This window comes from Acanthaster planci, linkage group LG02 (assembly GCF_054643075.1).
Source record: "Acanthaster planci isolate LZ-2023a linkage group LG02, COTS_SCS, whole genome shotgun sequence".
In the NCBI taxonomy this organism is placed as follows: Eukaryota; Metazoa; Echinodermata; class Asteroidea; order Valvatida; family Acanthasteridae; genus Acanthaster; species Acanthaster planci.
Window position 1 is genome coordinate 2212393 of NC_141778.1, and position 27056 is coordinate 2239448.

At 42.1% G+C, this 27056-nt stretch overlaps 1 protein-coding gene across 1 annotated transcript; it reads left to right on the forward strand.

The window, feature by feature from the left end:
* Window positions 1–1235: 1235 nt before the first annotated feature.
* Window positions 1236–25961, forward strand: LOC110985765 (solute carrier organic anion transporter family member 5A1-like). The gene is made up of 9 exons (XM_022247060.2): window positions 1236–2393; window positions 3771–4181; window positions 9098–9436; window positions 11145–11309; window positions 11649–11847; window positions 21317–21521; window positions 22244–22539; window positions 22881–22945; window positions 23657–25961. The coding sequence occupies exons 1-9, from the start codon at window positions 1970–1972 to the stop codon at window positions 24082–24084; spliced, it is 2532 nt and encodes an 843-aa protein (XP_022102752.2). The 5' UTR covers window positions 1236–1969; the 3' UTR covers window positions 24085–25961.
* Window positions 25962–27056: the final 1095 nt, after the last annotated feature.

The window sequence follows — 27056 nt, forward strand, 5'->3', positions numbered from 1 at the left end:
AATTGCTCTTATGAATCTGTCAAACTTTTTAGCCATAAAGCCTGAACAAAATCACATCACACTATATCACAGACACTTTTATCTGCAGAGAGGAAGCAATTTCATAAAATATAGCTAAGTGTTTATAAGGATATCAAACACTTTCAATTGTTTCTACTGATATTCAAAGGGACTGGAGTTGACGGCATCAATAAATTTCCATAAGATTACATTTCAGGAACTTTGGGATTTTTAAAATACTTATGATAACTTTTTATGTAGTAATTGGTAACTTAAATTATTGTAAATTGGTGCTTTGTTTTATATTCGTTTGTAATGAACTTTCAACGATTTTTAAAATCATTCTTTTTCCTTTGATATTTTTGTTAAAGGAATTCATGCGAACATTACTGCACACTTAACCCTAAAAAGTCAGAAGTATGAGGGACCTGTACACGTTTCCGTACAATGCAGCTGGGTTACGATAAAGTACCCAGCACGTCAGTAGTCTGAGTGAAAATGAGCATGGTCACTTCATCGAACCACTAATACAGGTCTGGGAACTTCCGGGAAGGTCAACAGGCTACCTATTCAATTTTCACAAACACCAAAAATCAAGGAAGTATATAATATCTCTGGCGGACCTACATGTACTTAAAGATAGTTTACTGCATTTTAGACTTTGCTGTTGACACATACAGATTACTTTTGGGTGACCTATGACATATTGTCTTGGAAGAGAAAGATGCCTGACTAGCATGACTAGCATGACTGCATACGTGGGACATTTCTCCCTTTTGACCGGTGATTTTTGCAGAGATATGAAAACCTAGAAAATATTTTACTCCAACGGAACAATCATTCTTGCAAGGCACCCCGGAATTTTCCACCCGGAGGTAAAGAAACAGTTTCATCAGATGTATTCATTCAAAACATGGTTGCTCAGTTTAGGCGAGAAATGCAATAAAATTAAGTCAAAGTCTGAGCCGATGACACACAAGTACATGTATATCTTAAAATAGTGGTCACTGGTCAAAGAGGAGTCGGGTCCTTTATTCGCTGTCGATTTAGCATTGGGCAGTGACAATTGTTACGATACGTAGGGTACACCCTAGCCTTGCAGATAGGCCTACGTGCACACGCACAAAGTATGAACATGTTGTTGGGTTGGTTGCCAAAACAGCCCTTTTTTATTTAAGCTATACCAAGTCAACGGACTTTCTGACTTTCCTGCCCCTCATCATTTATGTGCAAGCGTGCCCAACCATACGGCGGGACACAATATACGCGTCGCGCATGACCGAACCCATTCACCTGCATCACAAGAGGGTTATTCATGTCCGTCCACGGATGGCACAGCAGGCAGGCATCATAACCACCTGATGTGAAAGAGTTTTCCGTGCATATTACGCCTCCCAGGTTTTGGCCGCGAGATGAGCCCTCCGTTCCCAGTGTTACACAAGCAAAATGCACAGGCTCTCGTTGACTCCGATTGCGATTAATGATTAACATTCGCTTTTTATCAGTGAGTTGTGAGATGCTTGCGCGGTGCTGAGCAATTTTCGCCAGTCTGTAAGGCCTGTGCGGACATAAAACGGATCACGGACTCGCTGCATGTGTTGTATTGATGCGTCATCCCTAGTAAAAGCATCTAGCGCGCGTACAGCGTGAACCTTACGGGGAAGGAGTTACGGTTTTCTCCTGTGGAAAGATACGACTAAACCACGAGTTGGAATAACTGCGCTGAGTGTTGCACCTAGTAACGGGTGATAGTGTAGGCTTTGAGCTCTATGTGCGGTCGTCGTGTACTCATGTACACGTGTGTACATGCAAGCCGGGATCAGAGCAGTATTTAACCTGAGGGATTTAGCTTTGTGCAATCTAAATATGATTGTTTGCCGAATGACAACACACAGGCCTGAATGGTCTTAGATACGGTATCTCTGGGAGCAGGTACGAAGGAGTCACAGCAACAAACAGGCTGAGCACCATGGCCGCTAACGGTCAACAGGGTCTCCAGAATGGTTACTCCAACGCTGCCTTTGACGCCAGCGGGGACGACGGGGACTTGCCCCTGGCCCTCCCCGGGTCAACCCCAGTAGTCGACGCTGCCGTCAGCTCGGTGACGGGGTCCCCGTACCAGAGCTCGCCCAAGCGCAACCACATCGTGCCACAAGTGTACGTGGATGGGGTGATGAATGGGAACGTGCTGGCAGCCGACCAAGAACAGAACAAGGACTCCTGTGGTTACTGCTGTTGGAGACCCCGGTGTCTACAGAGCCTAGCCACCGGGAGGTTCTTCGTACTATTCTGCAGTCTCCTCTCACTGGCCGAGGCAGGACTTACGATTGGATATATCAGCAGTATCGTCACCAGCATCGAGCGGAATTTCAACTTCAGCAGCACGCTAACAGGTACATCCTGTTAGCACTGTAGAATATACGCTGTAAAGCTTGGGTGTTTATTCAACACCGTCGGCATTCACTTGACACCGAGAGTGTTTATTCCACACTGCAGGTTATGCAGGGTTCACTTTACATGAAAAGTCACGAATAAAATCTAGGCCTAGATGCAAGTTGGCAACAAATAAAGTGTGACAGATATCTTCCCATATCCTACGTGAAAGATTGCACCCATTCAATCATTTTGTGTTTGCGGACATCATTCAAAAACCACACCCTTTTGAAAGTAAAATATTACGTTCATAATAGTGTATTACAATATAATGAAATACCACGAATGTTCAAAGGCTTACTGTACCGCACTGTATACAGTACAGAATTCAGACTTTCGACGCCAAAGGTATTTTTAAATGTGGCCTTAACAACATTTAGGCTCGATATAATGATATATGTACCTCGAAATTATTTTCTTTTCTTGCACACATTTAAAAGTTGTCCTTTATTTAAAAAAATCACTGTTTACGCGTACTTGTATACCTAAGCTTCTTTTTACAAGGATAGTACTGTCAACACGAATCAATTATTATTATGTGAACCGGCTGTAACAGCTGTTGTAAAACAAACGGATAATTTTTCCTTGAGCGACCATTGTTACGTTCACAATGAAGGTATCCGTGTTACATTTACGTTTTGATAATTCTCGGCTTCGTGAGCCGTGCTAACACAAATCTCTGCTTCAGTTCTGCAGCAACCATTTCCCGTCAATGATGCCTTTTATTGCATAGGGGTCCGTTGCCATGGCAACGGATGGAGATGCTTGTTAAATTCAACCAGCGGGGAGCAAATACTCAGTGTGGGCTAATCTTAGGGCAAGTAAAGTGGGCCCAGGCGAGTGGCGATTATTCTTTACTAAGACATTCCGATAAGGTTGCCAAGATTTTGGACCCCTGTAGTAATTCTTCTGGGTATACTACGCAGCCTTATGTCATTTCAGTGATTTGTGACATCCGATTTGACAATTGCCGAAGGAAGATGTGAAGAATGTGTTTAGGGGAAATGCGCATGACGCTTCAGCCACTTCGTAATGAGGTTGACACGAATTCCAAGTTGAAGCTGAAAATAGTTTTTTTTTAAATTTAATGCCACTCCTGGTGTCGTCTACTAGAAAATGAAAACAGTCCCTTGATAAAATGAGCACAATTTTTTTTCGTTTTTCTGAGAACATTGTCTGGAATTCTGAATTGTGGAGAATGCAGCATTTTTTGTAGAGGTGAATTTTGGTTTTGCATCGTTAAAAGTTTGAACTGGCAAATAATGTGGCCTATATGAAGGGGGAAACGGGCTATAATTTATGGATTGCAGTTGAAGTCTGCTTGTGTGTCTTTGCAGGGTTTGTGGTGAGTTGCTACGACATCGGGACCTTGCTAGTCGTCTTTACCAGCTACTACGGGGGACGGCCCTCCGCAAACCGGCCCCAGTGGATCGCCTTGTCTGCCTGGGTCATGTCCTTCGGAGCCTGTATTGTGCCTCTGTCCCATTTCGTCACGGGTAACTACGCCGTACACTCCTCGGACAACTCCACCGAGTCCCTGTTGTGCTCGGACCCTGGGGCCGCCCCAGCGCAGCCCACCGAGGCCCCAGGCGGGGAGTGTCAGGGTTCTCAGGAGCCCGTGACAACAGCCTTGGCCTTCCTTATCCCCGGAATGCTTCTTATTGGTGCCGGCTCCACCTCTATGTTTGCGCTAGGAACGACCTATATTGACGACTACGTACGCAAAAATGAAGCACCCATCCTTCTAGGTGAGTATTCCTATTGGACTACCAATTGTTGGCAGATGTAACATTTAAAAAAAGATCCAGGGCCAGATCGACCCGAAATCGACTCCAAATCTAACTTTAAATTGGCTCAGTCATTGTCCAGGTCGAAATGAAACTTTTCTTTGTCAGTCGAAGCAAGAACAAGAAATGTCGACCACGAAAAGTATCAATTTAAACTGGACAACGATTGAGAACAGTGTTATTTCAGACTCTGGGCCGGGGAGTTTAAATTAGTGCATGTCGTGGTTTCACACTTAAGATTTAAGCTGTTGGGCACACTGTCATGGTACAGCCAACAAGCACTTCACTTCCCAAGCTCGTAGAATGTAGGACGCTGACATCACCCTTCTTACCGTTGCCTGGGCTTTACAAAAATGGAAAATAAATTCAAGACTGAAAGTAAGCCAAAGGTTGTGGCACACATGCTTTAAGCAAACGACGAGGTGGTGACTTTGATTTTCTCCCATCCCTAGAGATCTGCCTTCTGTGTTCAAAAAACCAAGAAAAAGTATATTTCATACTGTTTAGTGTTGGCCTTATATTAGGTGAAATTAATCAGGCGCGCTTTGGGGAAAACAGTGAGAATCGATTTTCCACAACTTGCGACTCCCGCCTCCACCAGGATTCGAATCAAAAGTCATCGACTCCAATGTTTAGACACATGCTTGTGTCCAGATGATAAAGCTTCAGTCAAACTGGAGTCTCGATTAGTTTGATTTCGCAATTAATGTAATGTTACTTCAAATGTGTGTAAAATGTGGCACCCTTTGAGAATACAGCAGAATAATTTCAACAAAATGTTACATGTTCTTTTACCGCCACTAGATGGTTATTCCCATTCCGTTTATATTGAGCCTCATATTTTGCATATCAAAGCGCTCCTAATAACAAAAGAGGTCGATTTGACCTTCCCAAGGTTAATTGACGGCTAAACGACAACTCAGACAAACCGAAGCTGCATGTGTTTTTTTCATGAATGGATGGTCATAATGGCATGGGATTGTCTTCCATTCCTTTAGGGTAAACCTCTCACTGGTGCACGATGGGCCTCCAAAACCCACCCAGTACTCTACAAGCAAAACCAAAGCAAGTAGGCTAGCTAGCAAGGGCCAGCTTAATTCAGATGCTAAGCTGGGAAACATGCCAAATGCATAAAATAATTTGCTCAGCAAATAAAGCAGAAGCTTCGTTACTTCCCAAACGTCACAGTTTGTGTCGGTCTACTGTTCGTGACTGGTCCCCTGCTATTTTTTGCTTAACACACAAATTTAATTAGCGAGGTTTTTTTAATCTCTGAGCTGCTCTGTGTAAATTCTCATTCCAGATCTGCCATATTGTCAACAATTTTAGGCTGCACTCGGTATGTTTTGGCCATTGTTATTTTCTGCCGTGCTAGTGTAGTCTCTCTCTCGATCCAACATGCAAATGCCCAAAAGAGCTGCGTCATCTTGCATTACATGGACAAAAACTGGATTAAATGAACACCGCGTGGCACATCATGAAGGCCATGTACATGTACACTGATCCTTTTTTTGTACCCAGAAATGACTACAGCAGTTGTCGCAACTCTGTCCACAGCTGTGCTGTCCACAGCTGTCCAATATATCGAACAGTAGCATGAACTGTATAAACATGTACATTCTGGTAACGACGAGAGTCGACTGCATTTGCTGACTATACACAAAATGGCGCCTTTTAACCCAATTCGCGCAGGTTACTTACAGTTTTTTTTTAAGCCTACGTACCTTTCATTTGTGCTGTTTCAACAGCTGCACAACATTATTACATGTATTATGCTGCAACTGTGCACACGTATTCATGTTTAAATACGTTGGGCTCCTGAAATATGGCATCTTGTTTCTCAGGTCACTGTGAGGTTATCCCTGAAAATGAAATTTGCCAATTCCGATTTGCCCAGATTGTTTCTTTTATATACAGATGGTCAGGTACTTATGCGGTGCCAAAAACGGTGGGGCTGTTACATTTTACAGATTCAATTTGGTCCTAGCTTGGGTTCAGAAGTCCTGGGAACTAAATTAGGGTTGTGCCGAAAAATCGCAGAGGGGACGCAGGAACCGAGCTTTGCGAATTTATGACTAGAGTTCAGTGAGACAGAACTGTCCCCATGGCAACCTGATCAAAACTTGTGACTTTAGAGTGCGAGTCGAGGGTGTCAAATATTGTACCGACCGGTATGTACAGTATATAACTTAGTCGCTAGTAATAGTAGGACACTGAGTTTTGACAAGAATATAGTTCTAAAGCAGTGCTCTGAATTTTCATGAAACCAGCCAGTAAACGCCTGCTCAGCTGGATAGATGCCTCGGAAACATACAAATATTTCTGACACGTACTGTACATCACCAAGAGTTCCCACGTATAGCCAATCAATAATTGTTGCAAAAAAGTTTTAAGTATTAATTATTGAAGTGTTTGGTGCGATTTTATTTGTTTCTTTTAATTCTTTTAACCTTAACACCCAGTTAAAGACGTGTCTAACTTTGAAATTTGGAGGATTTTTACATTGCAGCCATGTTGGGTGTACTTTTGGTGTTAGTTTTAATAATGACCCTGTTAATTTCTGGACCATTTACCCGTTTCCTTTTAAAGGTCTTATTGACAGTCATTTGATTTTTCTGCCCATTTAAACTCACGTGAAAACACTGACAATACACACACTGCGTAATTTTACAACCACGCACATGTACATGTATATGCATGTGCATACTTTATCCTAGGAGCTAAAATTATGCGGGTCGCCATTTGCAAAACTGCGGGTTTCGAAATGTCACGCCACAAACCTGATATAAATTATGAATATAGGTGCCGTCATTTGCCAACTGCCCTTACATTCGTCGACATTCAATTAGCCACTTTACCTGACGTGCTATTGTCTTCCATACTACGTGCAACCATAATCGTTTAGCTAGTATCCCATCCAACATTTCTGCCTCCCGTACTTTGGTAGAAGTAAATTACAATTTCAAAATGAAATAGGCCTTCTTGTTTTTTTACGGAACAATCGGCCCATCTGAAGAATTATTGGCTTCGAAAACAGTGCACATACATGTCTATACACGCGTGTAAAAAATAAGCCTCAATAGGCCCATACATCGAAATTGCATCATTTATTGCAATAGACCTTGTCTATACATGTACATGTAAATGAACACTGCAAAAGATACATACATCATTATAAGCCTATATATGCACGTCAACCATTCAGATTCAGCGGTGATATCCTCCAAATGTAAGCAATCTAATAAGTTTCTTAATCGAAGATCAGAACCAGAGGATTAATAGAACTGAAAACGAGGAAGACAGAAACACTAAGAGAAATTTTGGTTGAGAAATGAGGAGAGCATTTTATCACGTATGGCTGCCACATTACAAGGACCGTCTAAACAGGATGGAGGGGGGGTGTATAGCTTTGTGGTAGATTAATGAAAGGGGTTTTGTTGTTGAAGGTGTTGTTAAATCAGTCAATGGGAAACAGATATTTGGGGACAGTGTTCAATGCCATCACCCACAATCAAGTTTGCATTGAGAGGTTCAAGATCATGCATTTACAGCGTTTTCATTCATCGCTACGTTGAAAGTCGGCCTCATTGGCAATCCAGACTTACAATGGAGGTTTTCGTCAGTTTCCTACTTACACAATCCATAGTAAGGCCCTTGTCCGTGTCGACCGACAATATGCACGCAGCTAACCCAGTGCCCCGAAAAAGAAGACGTCAAGGTCGCGCACTGAAACCATTTTGGGACAGTTGCTTGGTGACAGCAAATTTAACTCACCACTGATAACAATCTTTGGGTCGAAAGGATTTGAAATACGTTTATCAACATCAATGAAGGATTTGTTTTTAATCTTTTCACATGGATAAGACAGAAAGAAGTATTAGTTTCTAAACTGTGGAGCAAAGCACATGCAGCAGTTTAAACGTGTCAGTTGATGGCAGGCGCATCAAGTATTGACGTAATTGCCCATTTGTAGTGCCATTTCTTCAGGAATGGACTTTTGGTATGCTGGGTTTAATGGTATTAAAATGGACCTTCAGATTTCCTGAAGTGTTCCAATGTTCAGGAGTGTTTTTTCAATTTGATATTATTAATGAAGCAATGCCAAAACCACCAGGGAGGGGCAATCTAAACAAAGTTGAATAAACATACCTTTGACCAGCCTTGAAATGAAATCTTTTAACAAAACAAATTACTTATCCGTAACTTCACCAGTGATTAATATCCCAATGTATACCACTAGTCTGTGCCCTTTATCCATGGTTTACTATCGAAGTTATATATTCAAACTGCATTCTTATGCTATCTTTACATTTGGATTAATATTTAATTTATTCCTTTTCATCCGCTTTGGGTTGTTTATTATGATACACGAAAAGAGGCCAAGACACATCCCCCTTCCTTTTTTAAAGATCGATTATTTCAATCTCTAGACATGAAATTGCTAACCAGATTTTGAATTCCACTTCAGTACCTTGTTTGGATGTTCGATAGCCCTTGTTTCGGTCTTAAAGTACATTCTTGGAGAAGGAAATCCAAGTTTTGAATCAGTCGTCTGATATTTCATTTTAAAAACCCATAGTTCCAATTCCAAGTTCTTATATCAAGCTCTCTTGATCAACCAATAAAGTACCGTGGTAGCTATTTGTATGTAGCTTTGCGCTGTGACTTCCCAGGACATAAAGCTTGGTGAGTTACAAATGAAATTGGACACCACCTGTTGCCAAGTGTCGTCCTTAATCCTGCACATTAGTTCAGTGCATACGCCAAGAGACATCCTCCATGTCTCAGACACAAAACTGTAAAAGAAATGGATATCAAAGAATAGAAGTCCAATGCGCAACTCGTGGAACGTTGATTTTTCTCTCTTCTTCTTTTAGCAATATTCTTTTGTACCACCGTCATTGGTCCTGGGGTGGGCTTCTTGGTTGGTTTCCTCGTTCTCGGGCTGTACGTCGATTTCAACGTGGTTTCCTCGTCGTCGCTGTCTGCCAGCGACCCGGAGTGGCTTGGAGCATGGTGGCTAGGCTTCTTTGTCTGCGCCGCATTCATCGCCGTCACGGCCGTGCCGGTCTACGCTTTCCCAGGCCGCCTGCCCAAGCCCGACTCGGACGACGAGGAGCCCGTCAAGGAGGCCCAGGCCGACGGAAGTTCCATCCGATCGGAGTCGGACGACAGCCGGCAGGTCCTCATGACCTTCAGTCAGGTTGCCTTAAAAAGTAAGTTCCCTTTCTTATCCACACATTATCCTAGTGATCCCAATAACGTGATAATCTCACGTACGTGGTACGTACACCCCCCCCCAACTGTCCTGCAGACGTTGTTGCAATGAACTGGTACGTGAATAACAGATTTACCACGAAACGATGTTGACTATTGACGGCTTGTTCCGAACTTTCGCGGGCACGCTCAAAACCCAACCAAATACAATGTGTAACCGGATATAATGCCTTTTGTAATCGTACATGTATGGTCACAGTCACTCTGTTCTATTGCCAACAGTTAAGCTCTTATTACTTGTAAGGTCATGTACTAGGGTCTTTTGGATTAGCGTTCGAAGTGGGATTCACGACCTTTAAGATGTCACGTGAACAGGTTCATTATCTGTGATTGCGATCACGTGAACAGCTGCTGAAACATTGAAGACATTTTGCCAGATGCGGTTGGCAGGTAATACCGGGTGATATTCAAAGCAGTTAATGTTGGCCCTGATAGTACTTACACTTAGGATATGATGGGAGTAGAATAAGTAGAATCCTTTATGGCCCCCCCATATTCTATATTACACCAAAAGAAATGAAGATAGGTTTTGAACGTGTCGGTTGATTTTGCCCCTACCACTTTGACTGGGAGACTGTTCCATAAATAGCCAGTCCTTCCTACATTATTTTGATGCAAACTATAGGACAGAGAGAACCCCTCCCCCCGCATTTGTGTTGGTCATTGTTATACTGGTATCTCAGGAATTCTTTTCAGACATCTGGGGGGTGTGTGTTAAGTGACAATAGGCTGGAGTGTGTATAGGGATTGCACTTGTGGGGGGGGGGTAACCCCTCTGTCCCATTTCGTACCTGGTATACTTTCCTGCTTTCAAACCCTTTCTTAAGGGCTGCCTTGAACAATCCGTGACCTCTGACCTGCACAGTACGCATGGAATCACACGGCATGGGTTGTATTCTCAACTGGCCTGCCGATTCGACCAGACGATTTTGACATTAATGCCATCAGGTTTAATACTTTTCACATTTGCGAGTTACTTAACGATGTTATTACGTGTATTTGCAAAGACTTGGTACGTACACTACAAAAACTGTGGAGTTAAGATCCACTCTTTTTGGTGTTATCAGATGACCACACCGTATGGTGTTACTTTAACACCGCTGGTGTTAATTTGCACACCAGTTACAATGCTCTGGAGGGTGTTAAAAGTAACACCAAATAACACCTAAATGTTTAGACCAGTGAAAAGTATTGATGTAGCCCTCTGATAACACCGGGGATGTTAAACTTAACACCCCAGTCTTTGCAGTGTACCAAACTGATTGATGCGTGTGCAGACGAAGATGTAAGAATTCACCGTGTAAGGAATTAAAGGAGCAATGCAATGAATTTCTCTTAGATTTACTTTTTGAGTATGTTTAAATTGTTTTCAATTGATGAAAACTGTTAAATCGATTTGGATTCAAATGAACTGTAAGTGCATTTAAAAAAAATTGACCAAGCTTCTCCAGACAAGTGAGGGTGCTTTTTTGGTGAATAGAACAGTAAGACACTGTTCAGTTTTTCATATTTTCATGTTCAAAATTTGAACCCCAAATATGCACTTTGTGAAAACATTTCAAGAAATGAAACTAAGGTCAATTGAAATTGCAGCTCGTTTCAAGTCGCTGCTTTGGAAAAACAAATACTTGATTGTTCCCCTGCCAGACCTTCCCCGTGCAGTATGGAGCCTGCTGAAGAACCCCATCTACATGATGGTCAACGTAGCGTCTGCAGTGGAGTTCAGCATCGTGACAGGCTTCGTCCGATTCTCGCCCAAGTTTATCGAGTACCAGTTCAATCTCAGCGCGTCCACTGCAAACCTGGTCACAGGTGGGCCCGACCCCCGTCAATTAGAATTGAATTAAAGTTGTCATTTTAAGTTTGTGCTACATGTGATGTCTGTTCCTTTTTAATATGGGTTTTCAATAAAAGATTTTAGGTACAAAGGCTGTCATTTCCCTGTTGTTTCCCGGATACTATTTGTCAAAATTAAAATTTGAATACGTTGTGAAAAATATGGAAATAACTTGATGGATAAGGACGCCCCAATCCTGTTGGAAGAAGAGGAGGAAATTATTGCCTTTCCTAACCATGAGTCTTCAACCAATTTGTTAACTTAGTTACTGGCATTAAACTGGGTTAAAATTATTTTTGTTTTTAATTCCACAGGTACGCTGGTGCCTGTAGGCGCAGTGGGCGTGGTCATCGGTGGCATCATCCTAAACCGGGTTAAGCGTGACCTCATGACTACCATAAACGTTTTATGCATTTTCACCCTCACCTCAGGGATCATGTATGGATTCGTGTTCATACCGGGTTCTTGTCCAACGTTGCCACTCGCTGGAGTGACGACATCGTACATCTATGGGTAAGAAGGCGATATTTCATGTCTCTGTCCTATACTGTGACTAGTGTAGCCACGGACATCTTTTTTGTGAGTACCAAAAAGTAATGATGCATGATAAATGGGCTGGAATTTCAATCAAATTTTCTGTCAATGTGTATTGGGGTCTAACGTTGATGTAAGTCGTGTCGTTTGTCGTTTCAGGAAGGGAGACAGCAGTTTGCAAACAAACTGGGCCTATTTCGCACCTAAAAATACCTGCAAAATAGGCGCACTTCTGGTTGCACATGTAGGCTATATTGTATTCTGTGTTCCCAGAGGACTCGGTTTCTCGCATAATTTTGACTCTTCTAGGTCAACTGTCAGACTGCATTGCCACAGGGGCGCTTGTTTCGTGTCATTGCTCTTCGGCAATACATTTTGTCATAATAATTTATTCTTCATTTTACCTGTGACTGCTGTTAAAACGCGAGGCGTCTGAAGTTTGCATTGAGTTGAACATGTACATGTACATAGTGTGCATGAGGCTCTTGAGCGTACATGTACATCGTGTATAGGGTGTAGTGATCGAAACAATGAAACAGTGAAATTTAGACAGGTAATAGACAAGTATATACGGACACACTTTTATCGCTCTAAAGGATGAAATCACAAAGTGTACCATTCCCATACTTCCTTGTGTTTGTCCTGCCACGGGGTTTGCTTCCCGTAAATAATGTTCGGTTTTATTAATGTTCTCGACCAGTAGGCTAATCAAACTAATGAAAACTTACTGTGACCATGAATTTGTCATTTTCGTAATTTTCGTGACTTCTGGGAGAAAAGCCTATTCAAGACTAGACAACTCCAGGCAGTAATACTGTGACATAATAGACGTTATTTCAGTCGATCTCATCACACAGTCAGGTCCGTGCCCACGACCAGTGCAGCTGAAATGGCGTCTAGCAACAGAGCAAAATGTAGTACGTCCTGTCTTTAAAAGCCACTCAGAAATCTATCCGCAATGCAAAATTTGTAGAAATTACGCTCCTTTGCGGATTATACATGAATTTTTCTTCTGTTGACATCCTCACAAGAGGTGATGAAGTAAAACTTTTCAACGTCACGGACTTCATTAATGTTTCACTTTAAATCAATTATTTAAATATTCAGATAAACAAAATAAGTCCAGGGACGAAGCAAATAGTTGGAGGGAAAAGAATACTGCTGCATTATTTTCGAGTCAGTAAGACTCTGATTTTGAGATCTATTTTTTCCCAATAATTTCAGTCTGAATGGTACTTTTAACCTTCAAACCTTTCAAACGATCATGTTTTACATGTTTGAAATGAATACCTTTTTAGTTTCTTCTCCTGACCTTGAAATTGGGGAAGTTGTCTCGAATACAACACTGATCACATCAATCACTTAACAACGGGCGGACAGTTGAACAAGCAGACAAAAATCGACTTTCCGAAGTCACCAAAATTCCTCAGGTCGTTGGGGTTGGAAGGCACGCTTGCCAGTTGAATGCAGTAGATATTGGAGTATACTCATCAGCCGTCATTTGTGTCAGTCTGTTTGTGTATGCTACGTTCTAGTCAATTAACTCTACCCAGTTACATGTATGCAAGGTACCAGAACCGTCATTGATTATATTGGACACTTAGATTTCATAAACACTTGAATTATCATATTCAAATCACATTGGGTGTTCCATATTGAAAACATCGTATGCCCCCCTTGTAGGCAGAGTTGCATTAGGATCATTGATACTGGAAACAACATACGGGACAAAAAATAATAATTGGAATGTGTCTTTCACTGAAGCAGCCAAGTTGTTTCTTGTCGTAAGTCATTACTTCCATTTTAATTTCTTATAAGGGCTCATAATGTCATTCATGTCTCGTTTTTGCCATGTTGAACTAATAAACCTTTGAAATTTAGTCATCTCGAATCGTGTAAGTCAGCAGAGTGTGAAATTGTCTCCAAACAGGCAACTGAAAAATTATTACACATGTAGTCTATAACCTACCTGTCAGTTGAATTGTCGATAAACACCATTTATCATACACGTGACATACAGAATCAAGTATGTAGCAGTTAACTAGGTCAATCTAGTTGCAACCCCTAAACGTGTTTTTATTGATCAGCAAAAATCAGAAACCAACGCGCAACTAGGGGCAAACGTGAAACAAACATGGCCGGCCTCTTTTTTTCAACGATGTGACTCACTCTTACCACTAATGCGGAACGTGTTTCGCGAATGGTTGCTTAGACACGGTCATATAGGTATAAATAGCAAAGTTACGGTCATATGAAGTAGTGCATTAACGCTGATTAGATTATATGAATTTGTTTTTAATTTTCGAGACAGAGATAGCTATCGTCTACAAATTGTAATGCAGCTCCCACCAAATGAAAAGGGAAAACTTACAAGATAAATTTGAAATAACGAAATGATGCAATGTTTCTCTTCTCCAACATACTTGCAATTGCAATCATATTTTGGCAAAAGACAAAGTTGTATTTTCCTTTGAAATTACAAAAAAATGTTTCAGAATGCTTTTTATAAGATGAAACGAGGGGTAATTTTATTTGTAGGTTCTCTAGGTTTTTAAGATTGTGACACGGTTGAAATAGTAAGTGAAATGCACGTCAATATAAATCTATTTTTTAAAAAGGAAAGATTTTCAAAGCAATCTGTTTGAAACACCTGTGACATTTCCCAGCCATTGATATGTATGAATACACTCTCAAACTATTTTTGAACACGCAAGATTTCCTCGAAATTTTGGAGTGCATGTTTGGTTTTAGACGTTATCGGACCGAGCGTCATAATGCCATAGTGTCCTGTCACGACAGATTGAGTGGACTTTGTTCCTTTGCACTGGGAGCCACACAATTATTTTTTTCTTCCATACACGCAGAGTATTGTGAACTGTTGAATATGTGATTTTTTAGGTCCTTTTTGCAATGGGGGGAAATGGTGTGGGATAAACTGTATAATCAACGTTGTATGATCGTGACCTACAATGATTTTGTTGTTGCTCAAAATAACACTCGCCACGCCAGCAAATTATGTATGCACAACTGTGCGGAGACGTGAAACGCTTTCATAATTTCTGTGGTTATACGGACATTTGTGGTTGACCATTGTTTGTTCCAACCGCAGCTGTTTTGAAGTATTCCGACAAGTGAAGTTCAACCCAAATCCTTTCAATCCTTTCATAAAATTTGATGGTCAGTTCTTGGACAAAATATTAGGCCTTTATAATAACAATAAAAATAGTCCGATCTCCAACTTCCTACCCCATAAGATTCCGGCGACATCACAGACATCAACCCGCATCCTCCGTCATCTTAAATGAAACAGAAAGTTGCATGACATGTTTTTATGATCTTAGAAGGGGCATTGATCACTGCCCATAAAATGATACATTATTTTAAGGGTAGCTTCAATCAGTTTGGTTTGAAATTAAACAAACCTTCAATATGCGCCTTTTGTCTAAGTTGGCGTTACTTTCAACTTTTGTTTCACTGTTTTCGGTGGTATATTTCGCCTTTTTTGTTTTTATGCTAATGAGTATTCTATATTCACGAGCAAACCTGTAGATTTTCCTGGTCTACATTTTCTCTTCTTTGCTGATTTAATGTTTATTTTCCTATACCAGCCTCAATCCTTTTGTCAGAAATGTTTTTAGTGGATTTGGGGTTCACAATCTGAACGGAAAAGCCTATGTATTTATATGTGTCTTCCCTTAATTACATCACAGCTATTGCATCCTTTGGTGACCAGGAGAGCACGGTTAATATTAAGTGCTCAAAAAGTGCGCTTTTCCCAAATAGAAATGTAAATGAAATTCATACATTGAAGAAGAGTGCAAAGTTGGCGAGAATTGTGTTCAAGTGAAATTTATTGCAGCTTTACTTTAAAGGCCAAACTAGTGCAACGTTATGCAAACGAACAATTGATATTTTATCAAATGTGGGATTAGTTTAAGTGATGGTGTCGTGAGATATTAACGTTTTTGAACTGCATAATTGATTTGAACAGCCAGCCTCCAGTGACTCATCAGTGCAAAATTAAAGCTTTGAATTTGTAAAGCTCATCACTCTTTCAACTTATATCAGGCGTGCAAAAGGATTTCTCTAGTTCCTTTTCACTATCTTGTCGTGCAACGAAGTAAACCTCTTTGCGTGATACACAGATGCGTGATCCAAAGGGTTAAAATGTCAATTTGTTGTTATAGTAAACGACTCTGTAATATCTTTGGAGGGATAGAGAACCTGCGCGACATTTGCAGTGAAACAAATTCGTGTTTGTAATAACCACTGTAAGGATTTTTGGCGAGAGCATTGTCGCACAGACTGTAGCAGATAATTGTAATATCCTTTTCAAATATTTTTACCACATCTTCCACGATCTTCTGCATTCCGTTCTCTTTGATGGTATCGTTCGGGGCCAATGAGCCCCGAGTTGAACCAAGAGGGGCGAATTTTTTTCTAGCAACACAAGCTGTTTGGTTAGGAACTGCACGTCGCTAGTTCACTAGCCTTTAATCAAGGCGCCCGCGGCGAAATGGATAGTCACTCAAGAGCGAGGAGCTGCAGGAGACTAGTTTAAGCACCAAACCAACGCACGACGGAAGACTATGTACAAGACGAACTGCACGCCCGCACGCCTTTGGAGTTCTGCCCCACGTAGCCTACGTTTTTCTTTACATGTGCTACAGTATCTGCAGCAGATACGATTATATGCGTATGCATAGCCTCCACCAATCAAAACGATCGCCTCTGTCTCGCGTGTAATAAATTATTCATCATTACAATGGCGCAACACTGCGTCCTTTCTGACAGAGACGACAATCTCTTCCAGGTTTGCCTCCAATATAAGCAGCCCCGAAGCTTGGGATTCCGATCGACAAATTGAAACTACAGCAAATGTTGGCCGTGAAGGCTATTCAGAAGGGTCGGGGCACATTTGTCAATCTTCGAACTGGATATCGCAAAAGTTTCAAATACTAGGCCGCATCGTTCTGCAGCGACTTCTCTAACGTTAGTAGCCTAGCATGCTCGGACTACTTAGCCCACAAAACACGATTGGTTCAGAGAAATGTGAATAATTCATAACATAAGCAATTGAATAATTCAGATAAACCGCTGGAAACAAAGCTCCAAAGGCGCTTGCAACGGCGCGCACAGTCCACGACACGCACAGCTCGGCTACTGCATGGTTATTTTCGGGCTTGCATGCGGTTCGTCGCATGGTCTTGACTATTCTTTTCGCCGCGAGCGCCTTGATCAGAGGCTACTGGTTCACAAACGACTATGAAATGCACACTTTCCGGTCACATCGCTACCGACAAAATGAGCACCCCCCACCCATATGGCTCTTTTCAACCGATGGGGAGGGTACTTCTGCTCGAAGCCGATAATAGTGGTTTTGCGTCCCCCTGGACACGCGTGTTCATTCCAGTCGTTTCCTTATTCGGACAGCGCTAATAATTAGGTAGGATTAGGTAGGATTTTTTTTTTTTTGGTGGCTGAGGCTTCGCGTTTTGCCATCAGCACGCCACGGCTGCAAGCCGTTGCCTTGGATACCACTACAAGTCTGGGAACCGGCTGACACCTCTGAATGGCTGATGATCATATTTTTTGTGGGAAATGCCAAACGTCAGTTAATTAAAAACGATTGTGGGTTGAGCCACCATTGATCATGTACATGTACTTTCTCCGTCTAACATTGACCTTGCCTGCTATTGCAAGTATTGCAAGATGATTTGTTACTTAGTAACTAAAATCCAACTCAGCGTTGCACTGTCGTCATACAGAGTCACAGTCTCGTGATACAGAGTCACATTCCAGCTACGCTGTTTTGTCCCTGCGTACTTGTCTCTCGTTGTTAAGGGAGCAACCATTTGGCCGTCCCGTCACAGAACGTCCCCGTGGTAGGCCAGCGCTTGCACAGCCATGCAGTTTTACGAAACCACTGTGAATCAATTAAATGCGAACTGGGCACTCCAACAGCGCCCGTACCCCCTCGTGCTGTCTTATACTGATCACATTGCGTCAAACGAGAAATTTCTCCCTTTTCTTGGACTCTGACCTTTTTTGGTTAATGTTTAAAAGAGGTCGGTAAAAAGCTAGGTCGACTCATGATAATGATGTCTGATTCACTCCATTTTTACTATTTTGGCGAGAAACCTCATCGGAGCGGTGTTGATTTTCATTCCATCGTCGAGTCCCACGTTAACAAAAGGAACAAAAATGTAAAAACCGGATAAAATCCCAGTCTTTTACATCCGGTGTTTTGTTCCAATAATACATCTCGGGGATAAGGCACTGGTGGTTGGGATTAGTTTTGATGGCATCTAGCATCACTGCAGTCGATTAACATTTCCCAGTTAAGTATATTGCCCTGCATTAATTGGGTTAAGCTAAACACTGTTTGTATCCAAATAGATCACCCTTCTTTTGGTTCCATTTTTACCTCTGTGCCCCAATACTTCGACAAAAGGTTGTATTTTAGTATTCTGTACTATTATTGTTTGTTGATAATTGTGTGAGATTTTAGTCGCCCGTAGTTTTACGAGCCACTGTCGGGCATCAATACAAGCTTGGCGTAGGTTCAGAATAGGATCAGCTTGAAGGTTGAAAGTGCTGGCATAGGCTAGGACTTTACATGGATGGATTACATGGATATAGGAATTTGGGCAAAAGGGTTTGCTGGAAATTTTATATTATATGTACACCAGTGTTGTATCCGAGACCTTGATGTCCGAGACCGAGACCAAGGCATACGAGACCGAGACCTACTCCTTCATGACCAAGACCAGGACTTCAAGACCGAGACTTTTGCAGGTCGAGACCGAGACCACGACATGCAAGACCGAGACCAACAATAAACCAATGTTTAGTTTTTACCAAAAGGTAGATAGGGACAGACATATGGCAGTGCTCATACAAGGTATACTTTAATACAGTTGGGGTCGACAATTTGCAATCTGACATTGTTGAACAACAAAGCTTAACGCTGAAATAATATCGATTGAAATCAACCATTATTGTTTTGTAACTGATCTTCTAGCACAGCCACTTTCCCCCATGAACCTCAGCATAAAGTATTGAAGTACAGAATATGCTCTGGTCATCCGCCAACAGATGATTAGTTGCCAAGAACAGAGTCTCCAAATTTGTAAATAAACACGTAGAGTTCAAGTGTGTAGACTTTCGATCACAACAGTAGGTTAGATAACACTACACCTTCAACTCCGTGTATCTTTGCACTAGTAGATGTTATTTGGAAGGTGCTTGAATCGCAGATTTTGTTCATTGACCCGTTGCGCTCCAAAGGGGCATAGCGCTGGCGTGCCTTACGTGACGGTGCCACATATAGGCAGGTTATGAATGGAATGTTACGAAGCTGTCATGTTTGCTGAAAGGTCTTGTACGTCACACATGCGACAAACAAAATTTAGAGGTTGGACTTGGGTATTAATGGCAAACATGATGCCACGATTACAGCTGCTAACAGGGTTAAACAAACATTCGTTTGCAGAAGGCGACTAACTCGTACACGGAGATAACAAATCTGTGCTCTATTGGGAACCAACTGCAAGTCTTCAAAAGAAATTCAATGTACTCTCACGATTCAAAAAAGGGTGTAAAGGTTTTGTATACGCAGTGTAGCCTACGGCAAAATGCCAGTTCTCAGCTCTGCAGAATATAACAAATTGTTATAGAGGGCCACAGGGTAAACAATTGGCGTACGTGCATGTACAGTCAGTGACAGAATTGCTTAGTTTTTAAAATTACATTTTCATGAGCAATATTGGATGAGGTTTGGATCTGATAAAGCGGGAAATGCCAGAGTTTGTATGTCCGTGGCAGTTGATTTTTGGAAGGGTTTTGTCCCCTGTACACCATTGTCTTTGTCTGTGTTTAGCTTTCATCCGCGTCCTGAGTTTGGTTTGAAAGTCACCTTCTGCTCACAATCTGCCGCCCCATGTTCCCTGTTATTTTACAACTGGCAGAAAAGAAATAATGAACATTTTAGGGTTTTAAGGTTAACTTTAGAGTTTATTGCACGGGACTCTCCTCCACTTGAGACAATTTTTGTGGAAATTGTAGCGAAATTGCTTCAGAAAAACTCCCCTCTCTTCAGACGAATAAATTATTCGCCACTTTTTTTAAAAGCATTTTGTTTGGCTTGAACTTTTAATGACTGAACGTCAGCTTTAGGGCAAGCGTTACAGTTTTGTGTGCCTGATTCGCCTTACCTGTGTTACCTGGCATGGAGAGATTGTAACACCCTAGCCATACTAAATGTTAGCATCAGTGTAATTTTTCTCCAGGTTCTTTCAAGCTTAATTAATAGCTATTAAACATGTCCTGCTATAGCTACATTTGCGCTTGAGGAAAGTTACTGCTTTACATAAAACTTACAAAACACGTTGTGTCTGTTGCATTTCACTCATAGGTAACGCATTTCTTGCTCTGTGGGAAAGATTTATCGAGTACTTTCGATACGAGTTTGAACTTTAAGTCAATCCCATAGAGGAAGGAATTCAGTCGAACATTCGATTTGTTGATTGAGAGTGTAAACTCTCCCAACACAAGCTGAAACAGCTCTGTCACTGTGCCTTTGTTGGATATTACGTAACTGGCGATCCTCAAACACGGGCTTTTAATGAACATGCACCAGCCCGTGATGGGACCTCCGGTAGAGGGCGTGTCGTTGCCAACAGCTACTTAGGTTAACATTGCCAGGGATGTTGTCTACGTACGTCTGTGGGTCGATGGATTTCCCAGAGAGGCGGACTTAGCATCGAAAGGTGATGACGTCGTCTGTGAATGAATATTCATCAGACACGTTGATAGCACGTGCACTGTGAAATAGTGAAGGAAGTTGTTGCATAAGCGTCGATAACTCTTTGTTGTTTTTATAACTGCATTGTGGACACAAGAGAGCCTCTAACTCCCAACAAAGTACATGCTTTTCTAACACACATGGTTGGTAATTGGAATTCTAATTACAAAAGCAAGGAACTCAAATAATTAATTTGCTTTTAATTTGATTCGAATACTTAACTCTCCACAGGTTTGTTGCCCTTCGATGAGTTTCTGTTTTATTTTTGTTGTGTTTTTGAGATAATTCGAGAAAGGTTGTTTTTGAGCAAATTTTGCTTCTTGTTAAAAAAAGTTCGGAACGAGTCCGTGTGATTAAAGGAATGTACCAAACGATTACAATCCACGCATGACACGCTTCACAAAATCGAGGCGCCACATAGCACCACAAGCACCGCGTGGATCCTAGAATCCTTGGTCAAACGAAATGTGCAGCAGACCTTAGAACCTGCAACACATCCCCTCTTCGACAAGGATGGCATTCGATTGGCAATCTTACAATACTATCTTCCTTTAATCCAGATGGCGTGTATTATGCAACATAAAGCACATACGATGAGTACACAAGCAACTATGCATTTTCCCGCCTTTTTAACCCATTCAGTGATAGCAACTGGCAACCACCGGCGGACCCACACAATGTCAACCTGACCAGCTCCTGCAACGCCCTCTGTAAGTGCCAGGAGTGGGACTACAACCCGATTTGCGGCTCCAACGGCCTGACGTACTTCAGCGCGTGCCACGCCGGCTGTGTGCAGCGGCACAACCTACCGCCGGACGTCGGCTTCGAAGGCCAGAGGGAACTGGTGGTCAGTATTATTGTCAACTGTCCTTTAGTAGTAGTTGTCCACACTTGCCAATTTTCTCTTATAATCTAATCCGAGGAGACGCTAGTTGCTGCGACAACATAACACCCACGGCGCTTGTCACTGGCGTGCCTAAATTATGGAAGCGCGTGCATCAGTTTTAAAACGCCCTGGTCAAAGATGCTTCAATGTGCGCGTGGGGACCTCACCCAGGGAACCGCCTCAGTCATTCAGTGTTTTATAGCAAAGATTGTGTAGCGCCGCGTAGCGGCGCAAGACGGAGAACTCGGCCACGAAGGTGTTATCATCATGGGTGCCATTCGAGTGTGAACGTTAATGCATAGGCGTAGGCATACCGGGTGCGCGTGCCTGTCGCAGCGCATGCTCCTGTGCATTAACATAGCGTATTCACACCCAAATGGCGTTCATGCGATAGCTACGTGTTACGGTGGCACTACACCAAATACGCGCCCATAGAAAACAGTGCAAAATCAGACCAAAATAGCGCCGCCTGGTGACTCTCGGGAAGAGGTTGGCCTCTGTTTTTTTCATTGGAAATTCAAGATTATGGCCAGGAGACCACTTTTCGTTTCAATTTTATGAGGGTTAGCCACGAAAAAAAATTGAATTCGCCTTTCCCCGAAGATACCCCCCAAATCACTTAGTATTTTTATCATGGTTTTTGTAAATGTTAATTTTCTCAGTCGGTCGCTGTCATTCTCCAGAATTACACCAACTGCTCCTGCATCGAGAACTTCATCCCCGGAGCCTCGGGTAACGTCCCCGCTGGCGACGCAAACCACGCCGTCCGCGCTCATCTGCAGGAGCACTTCCGTAACGAAGGCGTGGAGGTGTTCTACGACGGCCAGACGTTCACTTACGCCGGCGAGTCGCTGGAGGGCGGCATCACGGGCCAGTGTGCCCAGGAGTGCTCCAAGCTCATTCCGTTCATCTGCCTGCTGCTCGTGGTGGTCTGCGTGACTTCAGTGGTGCAGATGCCAGCACTGATGACCACACTGAGGTATTGGTTGCCGATGCTTGTTACATTTGGCGGTTAACTTGAAATCATTTGTCTCAGGCATTACTTGAACAAAACTCATGTTCACTTTTCCTCAAGTCAGATTATTCTATATGCCTCTCCGGACATTGCTTTAACAATGTTTGAAGCTGGCTTCCAGAGCTACGGCTAGGCCTATTGTCTACCCGTCTCCACACATTTCCAATGGAGGGAAGACCTAGACGTAGCTCCAGACAACAGATTCGGATGCAGCCTTATTAGTGCCAGTGTTTAAGCATCTGCAGGTTTTTGAAGGTCGCGGTCTGCAGGTACTTTCTCACGTTATTTTTATTTGTCATTTTTAGGAGCGTGAAGAAGGAAGAAAGACCATTTGCTCTTGGACTTCAGTTTGTCATCATTAGACTCTTCGGTAGGCATTTCCATTTCTTTCAAATCATTGGGGGGAGGCCCTAACAAGACGTTAGTTTACCGTGCTGAATTAGACTACTTGACGTGACGTGTACTGACTTAAAGTAAAAGCTGTCGGCCAGCGTGGGTTTTTTTTTTTAGTAATTCGTTGCTTCGTTAAAGCCGAAACATTATCTCAGCTAAATGGCTGAAAGAGTGGGAGCACTGGCAGACGCGCAGAACCGATAATTCCTTTTAAGGAATGTTACGTACACGACAGAGCTTTCTATAGAGCAGTAACCAGAGCTGTATATCGCTTTAAAACAGCTCTGGTACACAGCTCTGGAGCGCCCCCAAATTGTGATCTCTGATGCGTCCGAATTTGCCTGCACCGGGTCGCGCAACACAACTAGCGCCACCTACGATATACATTATTTTTCCAGAGTACCCACAACACGATGAAGTGCCCTCAGTGTCACGTGTACGTCCTAACTTCATTATGTCGTAATTTCTTTTGGCCAAAGATAAAATACATTTGTGTGATACCCTCGAAACTTAATGACAAATACCTCATGACAAGTTGGAGATTAATCTATGCACTCAGTGGGTAATCTGAATGTCTCGCTGGTTTGAAGCATTCCTTTTTGTTTGTTTTGTTCTATTTTGTTCGTTTGTCTAATTGAAGCTGTTTGTATATCTATTGATGCGGTTTATCCTTCTGTCTTGATTTCAGGCTACATTCCAGCGCCTATCTATTATGGCGCCACCATCGACAGCTCATGCATCCTGTGGCAGCGCACGTGCAGCGACCAGCGCGGCTCCTGCTTGGAGTACGACAACGCGCAATACTTCTACCGTTATCTTGGCCTATCCACGGGCCTGAAGGTCATCTCTGTCACCATGGCGATCGTGTGCTGGTTTCTGGTCAAACGGAAATACGGTGAACACCTCTCAGCGGGCGGTGAGGGAGACGCCTCAGAGCTGGGTCAGCAAGGCGACATCGGCCGCTCCACCACCTCCCTGTCCACACAACTCGATAACGTCACAGAAGATCAGTTTCAGGGGTCGCGCGACGGCATCTCGGTCATAAGCAATTTCAAGATGGTGGAGGGTTCGTCTCACACAAGAGAGCCCGCCATGATGAATACAGTCTTTAGCTGATAATTGAAATGACTCTTCTTACTTAAGTCCTTCCGAATACGTCCATTATCTTCTGGTGCTCCGAAAAGATTGGAGTTTTCCAAGATTTCTACTAAACTCATTGGGAAATGGTTTAAAAACAACGTATTTGCTGCCTTCCTGGTGTACTTCTGTTGGCCCTGACCTAGTTTTGGTGCCAATAGAGGACACAACCAAGTGGCATTTCTGGTTGTTTAGAGGAGAAAACTGTGCTTCATTACATCACCCGTGGTACTGACAAATATTTGTTTGCAACTTACTAGCTGTGCTTTACACAAATTATAGCTTACTATGTGCATTACAGCTTCGGTTAATTGCTTCAGCGTTGGTTTGCAACAAACTGGCATCAGCAGCGCCCTCTGAAGGCCTACAAGCAATGCATACTTGCCGTATAGTCTGGTTCCCTGCCCAAAGATTCCCTGACGACCCTTGATAAAAATCTTAGGTCAGGTATCACCCAGGGATATAAATAGATATGACGCAGGGGTCAGAGGTGACAAGTTGAAAGCCCGGATCCTTTCGATTTCATTCCCTTACACGGTGGGTTTCAAGTCAGCTGAGTGTTCCCCAATGAGGCGCACTTGAAAAATCTTAGAAAATTCAAAATCATACATAAGCTTTTTGAAATTATTTGAGTTGATCAATTCTTGTACGGCAACATTCCTTCCACACACCCACACCCACCCACACACCAACAAGTAAGTTATTTGTAACATTGCTGTAATATGCCAATGCATGATTGTTGACGGTTTACGTTCAACAAGCCCATCTACCCGACCGGGAATAACCGAACATCAACGGTACCATCCGAACCTGCAGAATGTAGACGGGACGACTTCGGAATATTTCGGCTATTTCCGGAAAAGTGGAGGAATTCTCCGGTCCTTGTCACGTGACATTGGGTGATACCAGACCCTTGATTCGTCGGGTAGTCAGAATCATCGGGTCGGGTATCCTGACTACATGCCGAATCGAGGTGCACACAGCCTTCCCTGCACGACTTAACACTCTGATTATGCGACAAACAAGCAAAACGGGGCTGCAGTTTTCTAAATGTGTTTACATAAATAGAACATTTAAAAGACTTTAGTACTTGCAAGTCGTTGTTGAATATTGTGTAAATAGATATGAAGTGTGTTTTATTAAGAAAAATAAGTTCGTAAGATTCTTGATTGGAGTTCGGGCTTGAAATTTGCAATCATCTGTCAATTGGACTTGCGCAATAATAAAGCTAATCTTTCAAAATCGTTGTAAAGCATTTGTACCTAACTGGGATACCAAAGAGTAAGTTACACTAGTTTGTACAATCTAGTGGACATGTTATACTCGCTACTTGAGCTGTGCTTTATGTTGTTTTCAGGTACGAACACACAGGGTGCCTTTTTGAAAATTGTCGTGCCTGGTCCGCACACAATTTCATGTGAGCCACTGACAAGCGAGAACAGCTTTAAGTAGTAGAATAGAGAATGGAATGTCGGTTGTGTTTTTGTTTTGTAAAGTGTGTTTCCGTAAGCAAACTGTTACATGTACATGTGCATGTATCGATTTTTGGTAATGCCATACAATATCATTATGAGTAATTAATTTTGTTCCCTTGAATTGTCTCAAGTTATAATATAACAAAGTAATTTTATTAACACATTTTATTTGATGTTTTCCTTAGGCAGGATATCTATATTTCGTCATCAATTGTCACTCGAGTTGGAGTTGATAAATTACCAAAATTAATTTGAACCCCAGTTATTGAAAATCTTAATGCATCAAGAAAACAAACAGGTGTTGTCAATACATTAACGGAAATAAAGGAGTTGAGGGCTATGTGATGATGGAAAGCTAAGTCACAAAATCGAGGCTAGGTACTTGTGCTTCCTGTGTCTGTTTCTTTAATGCACAGACTTCCCATAGAAGGTAAATCCTTACTCAGCTCACAGAGATCACTGAGCCCACTGGCAGCTATCTTACCGTGTTAAATACAAACTTTATACGAAGGCTTGGTCGCCATTGTTAACCAAATTCATTCGTGGCGTTAACAGAAAGCGAGCCAACCATCACCTTTGATTTGAATTTTGGTTTGCTTTTTTGTACACAGGAAAGCTTTATGGGATTTACTTTCTGTGTTAACGTGGATTATTTTCTGCAGTTTGGGTTTTTTTCGCAGTCGTGGTACTATTCGTGGGTATTTTCACGAAGTGGCAAAACCCCGGAAATTCGATAATTTTTGATCTGGAGTTTTTCCTACTATTTTACTTCCTTTGATCCAAAGAACAAATTAACAGTTTCAAAACAAAATGTTGTTTTCTTTCCTAGTAACTGTAAACAAACAACTAACAAAAAGCGTGGTCTCTGTTTTTTCTGTTTTCAGGAAGCGACAAAAGGTCACATCGTTAGCTGGGCAAAAATAGAGACGATATATGCACAAGTCTGTGTGCATGCGAACAATGTTGTAGATCAGCAGCGCAATTTTCTTGAAGAGCGTATTTTTTTCAGGATGTGACAAAAGTGTGTACAATGCAATAGGAAAAAAGACCTCCCGGCTTTTGAGTTTTCACGAAGTCAAAAAAACTTTGTTAAGTTTTATTAATGAATTATTCTTTAATTAAGACAATATATCTGCAACTAAGTATGGATTAGCACTTTCCAAGTCTGTATACATTTCAGGACTTTGTAAAAAATTCCTCAATCCGTAACATAAAAGTGAGCGAAAATGTGTATTGGAAAGGCTGGTATTTTCAAATGCGTTTATCTCGAATTATCCGTTATGCAAGATTTTGAAGTTTTTGTCACTTCGGTAAAACACCAACGGATTTTTCCTAAAGAGGACGTTGTCCTTTCTAGGCCACCGCACTGCTGGGAATCACGTGTCTTGCCCACAGTCTTAGCGCTTTCGTTTCCTTGAAGTTAAAAAGACCACTGGATGCACGTGATGCACCATTCCTATTGCACAAATAAACAAA

What these genes read in the sequence shown, in the direction of transcription:
- LOC110985765 (XM_022247060.2), top strand. Translation starts at nt 1,970, where the DNA reads ATGGCCGCTAACGGTCAACAGGGTCTCCAGAATGGTTACTCCAACGCT. An exon ending in TGAAGCACCCATCCTTCTAG is followed by an intron (nt 4,182 to 9,097) that starts GTGAGTATTCCT and finishes TTCTTCTTTTAG; the next exon opens with CAATATTCTTTTGTACCACC. An exon ending in ACGACATCGTACATCTATGG is followed by an intron (nt 11,848 to 21,316) that starts GTAAGAAGGCGA and finishes TAACCCATTCAG; the next exon opens with TGATAGCAACTGGCAACCAC.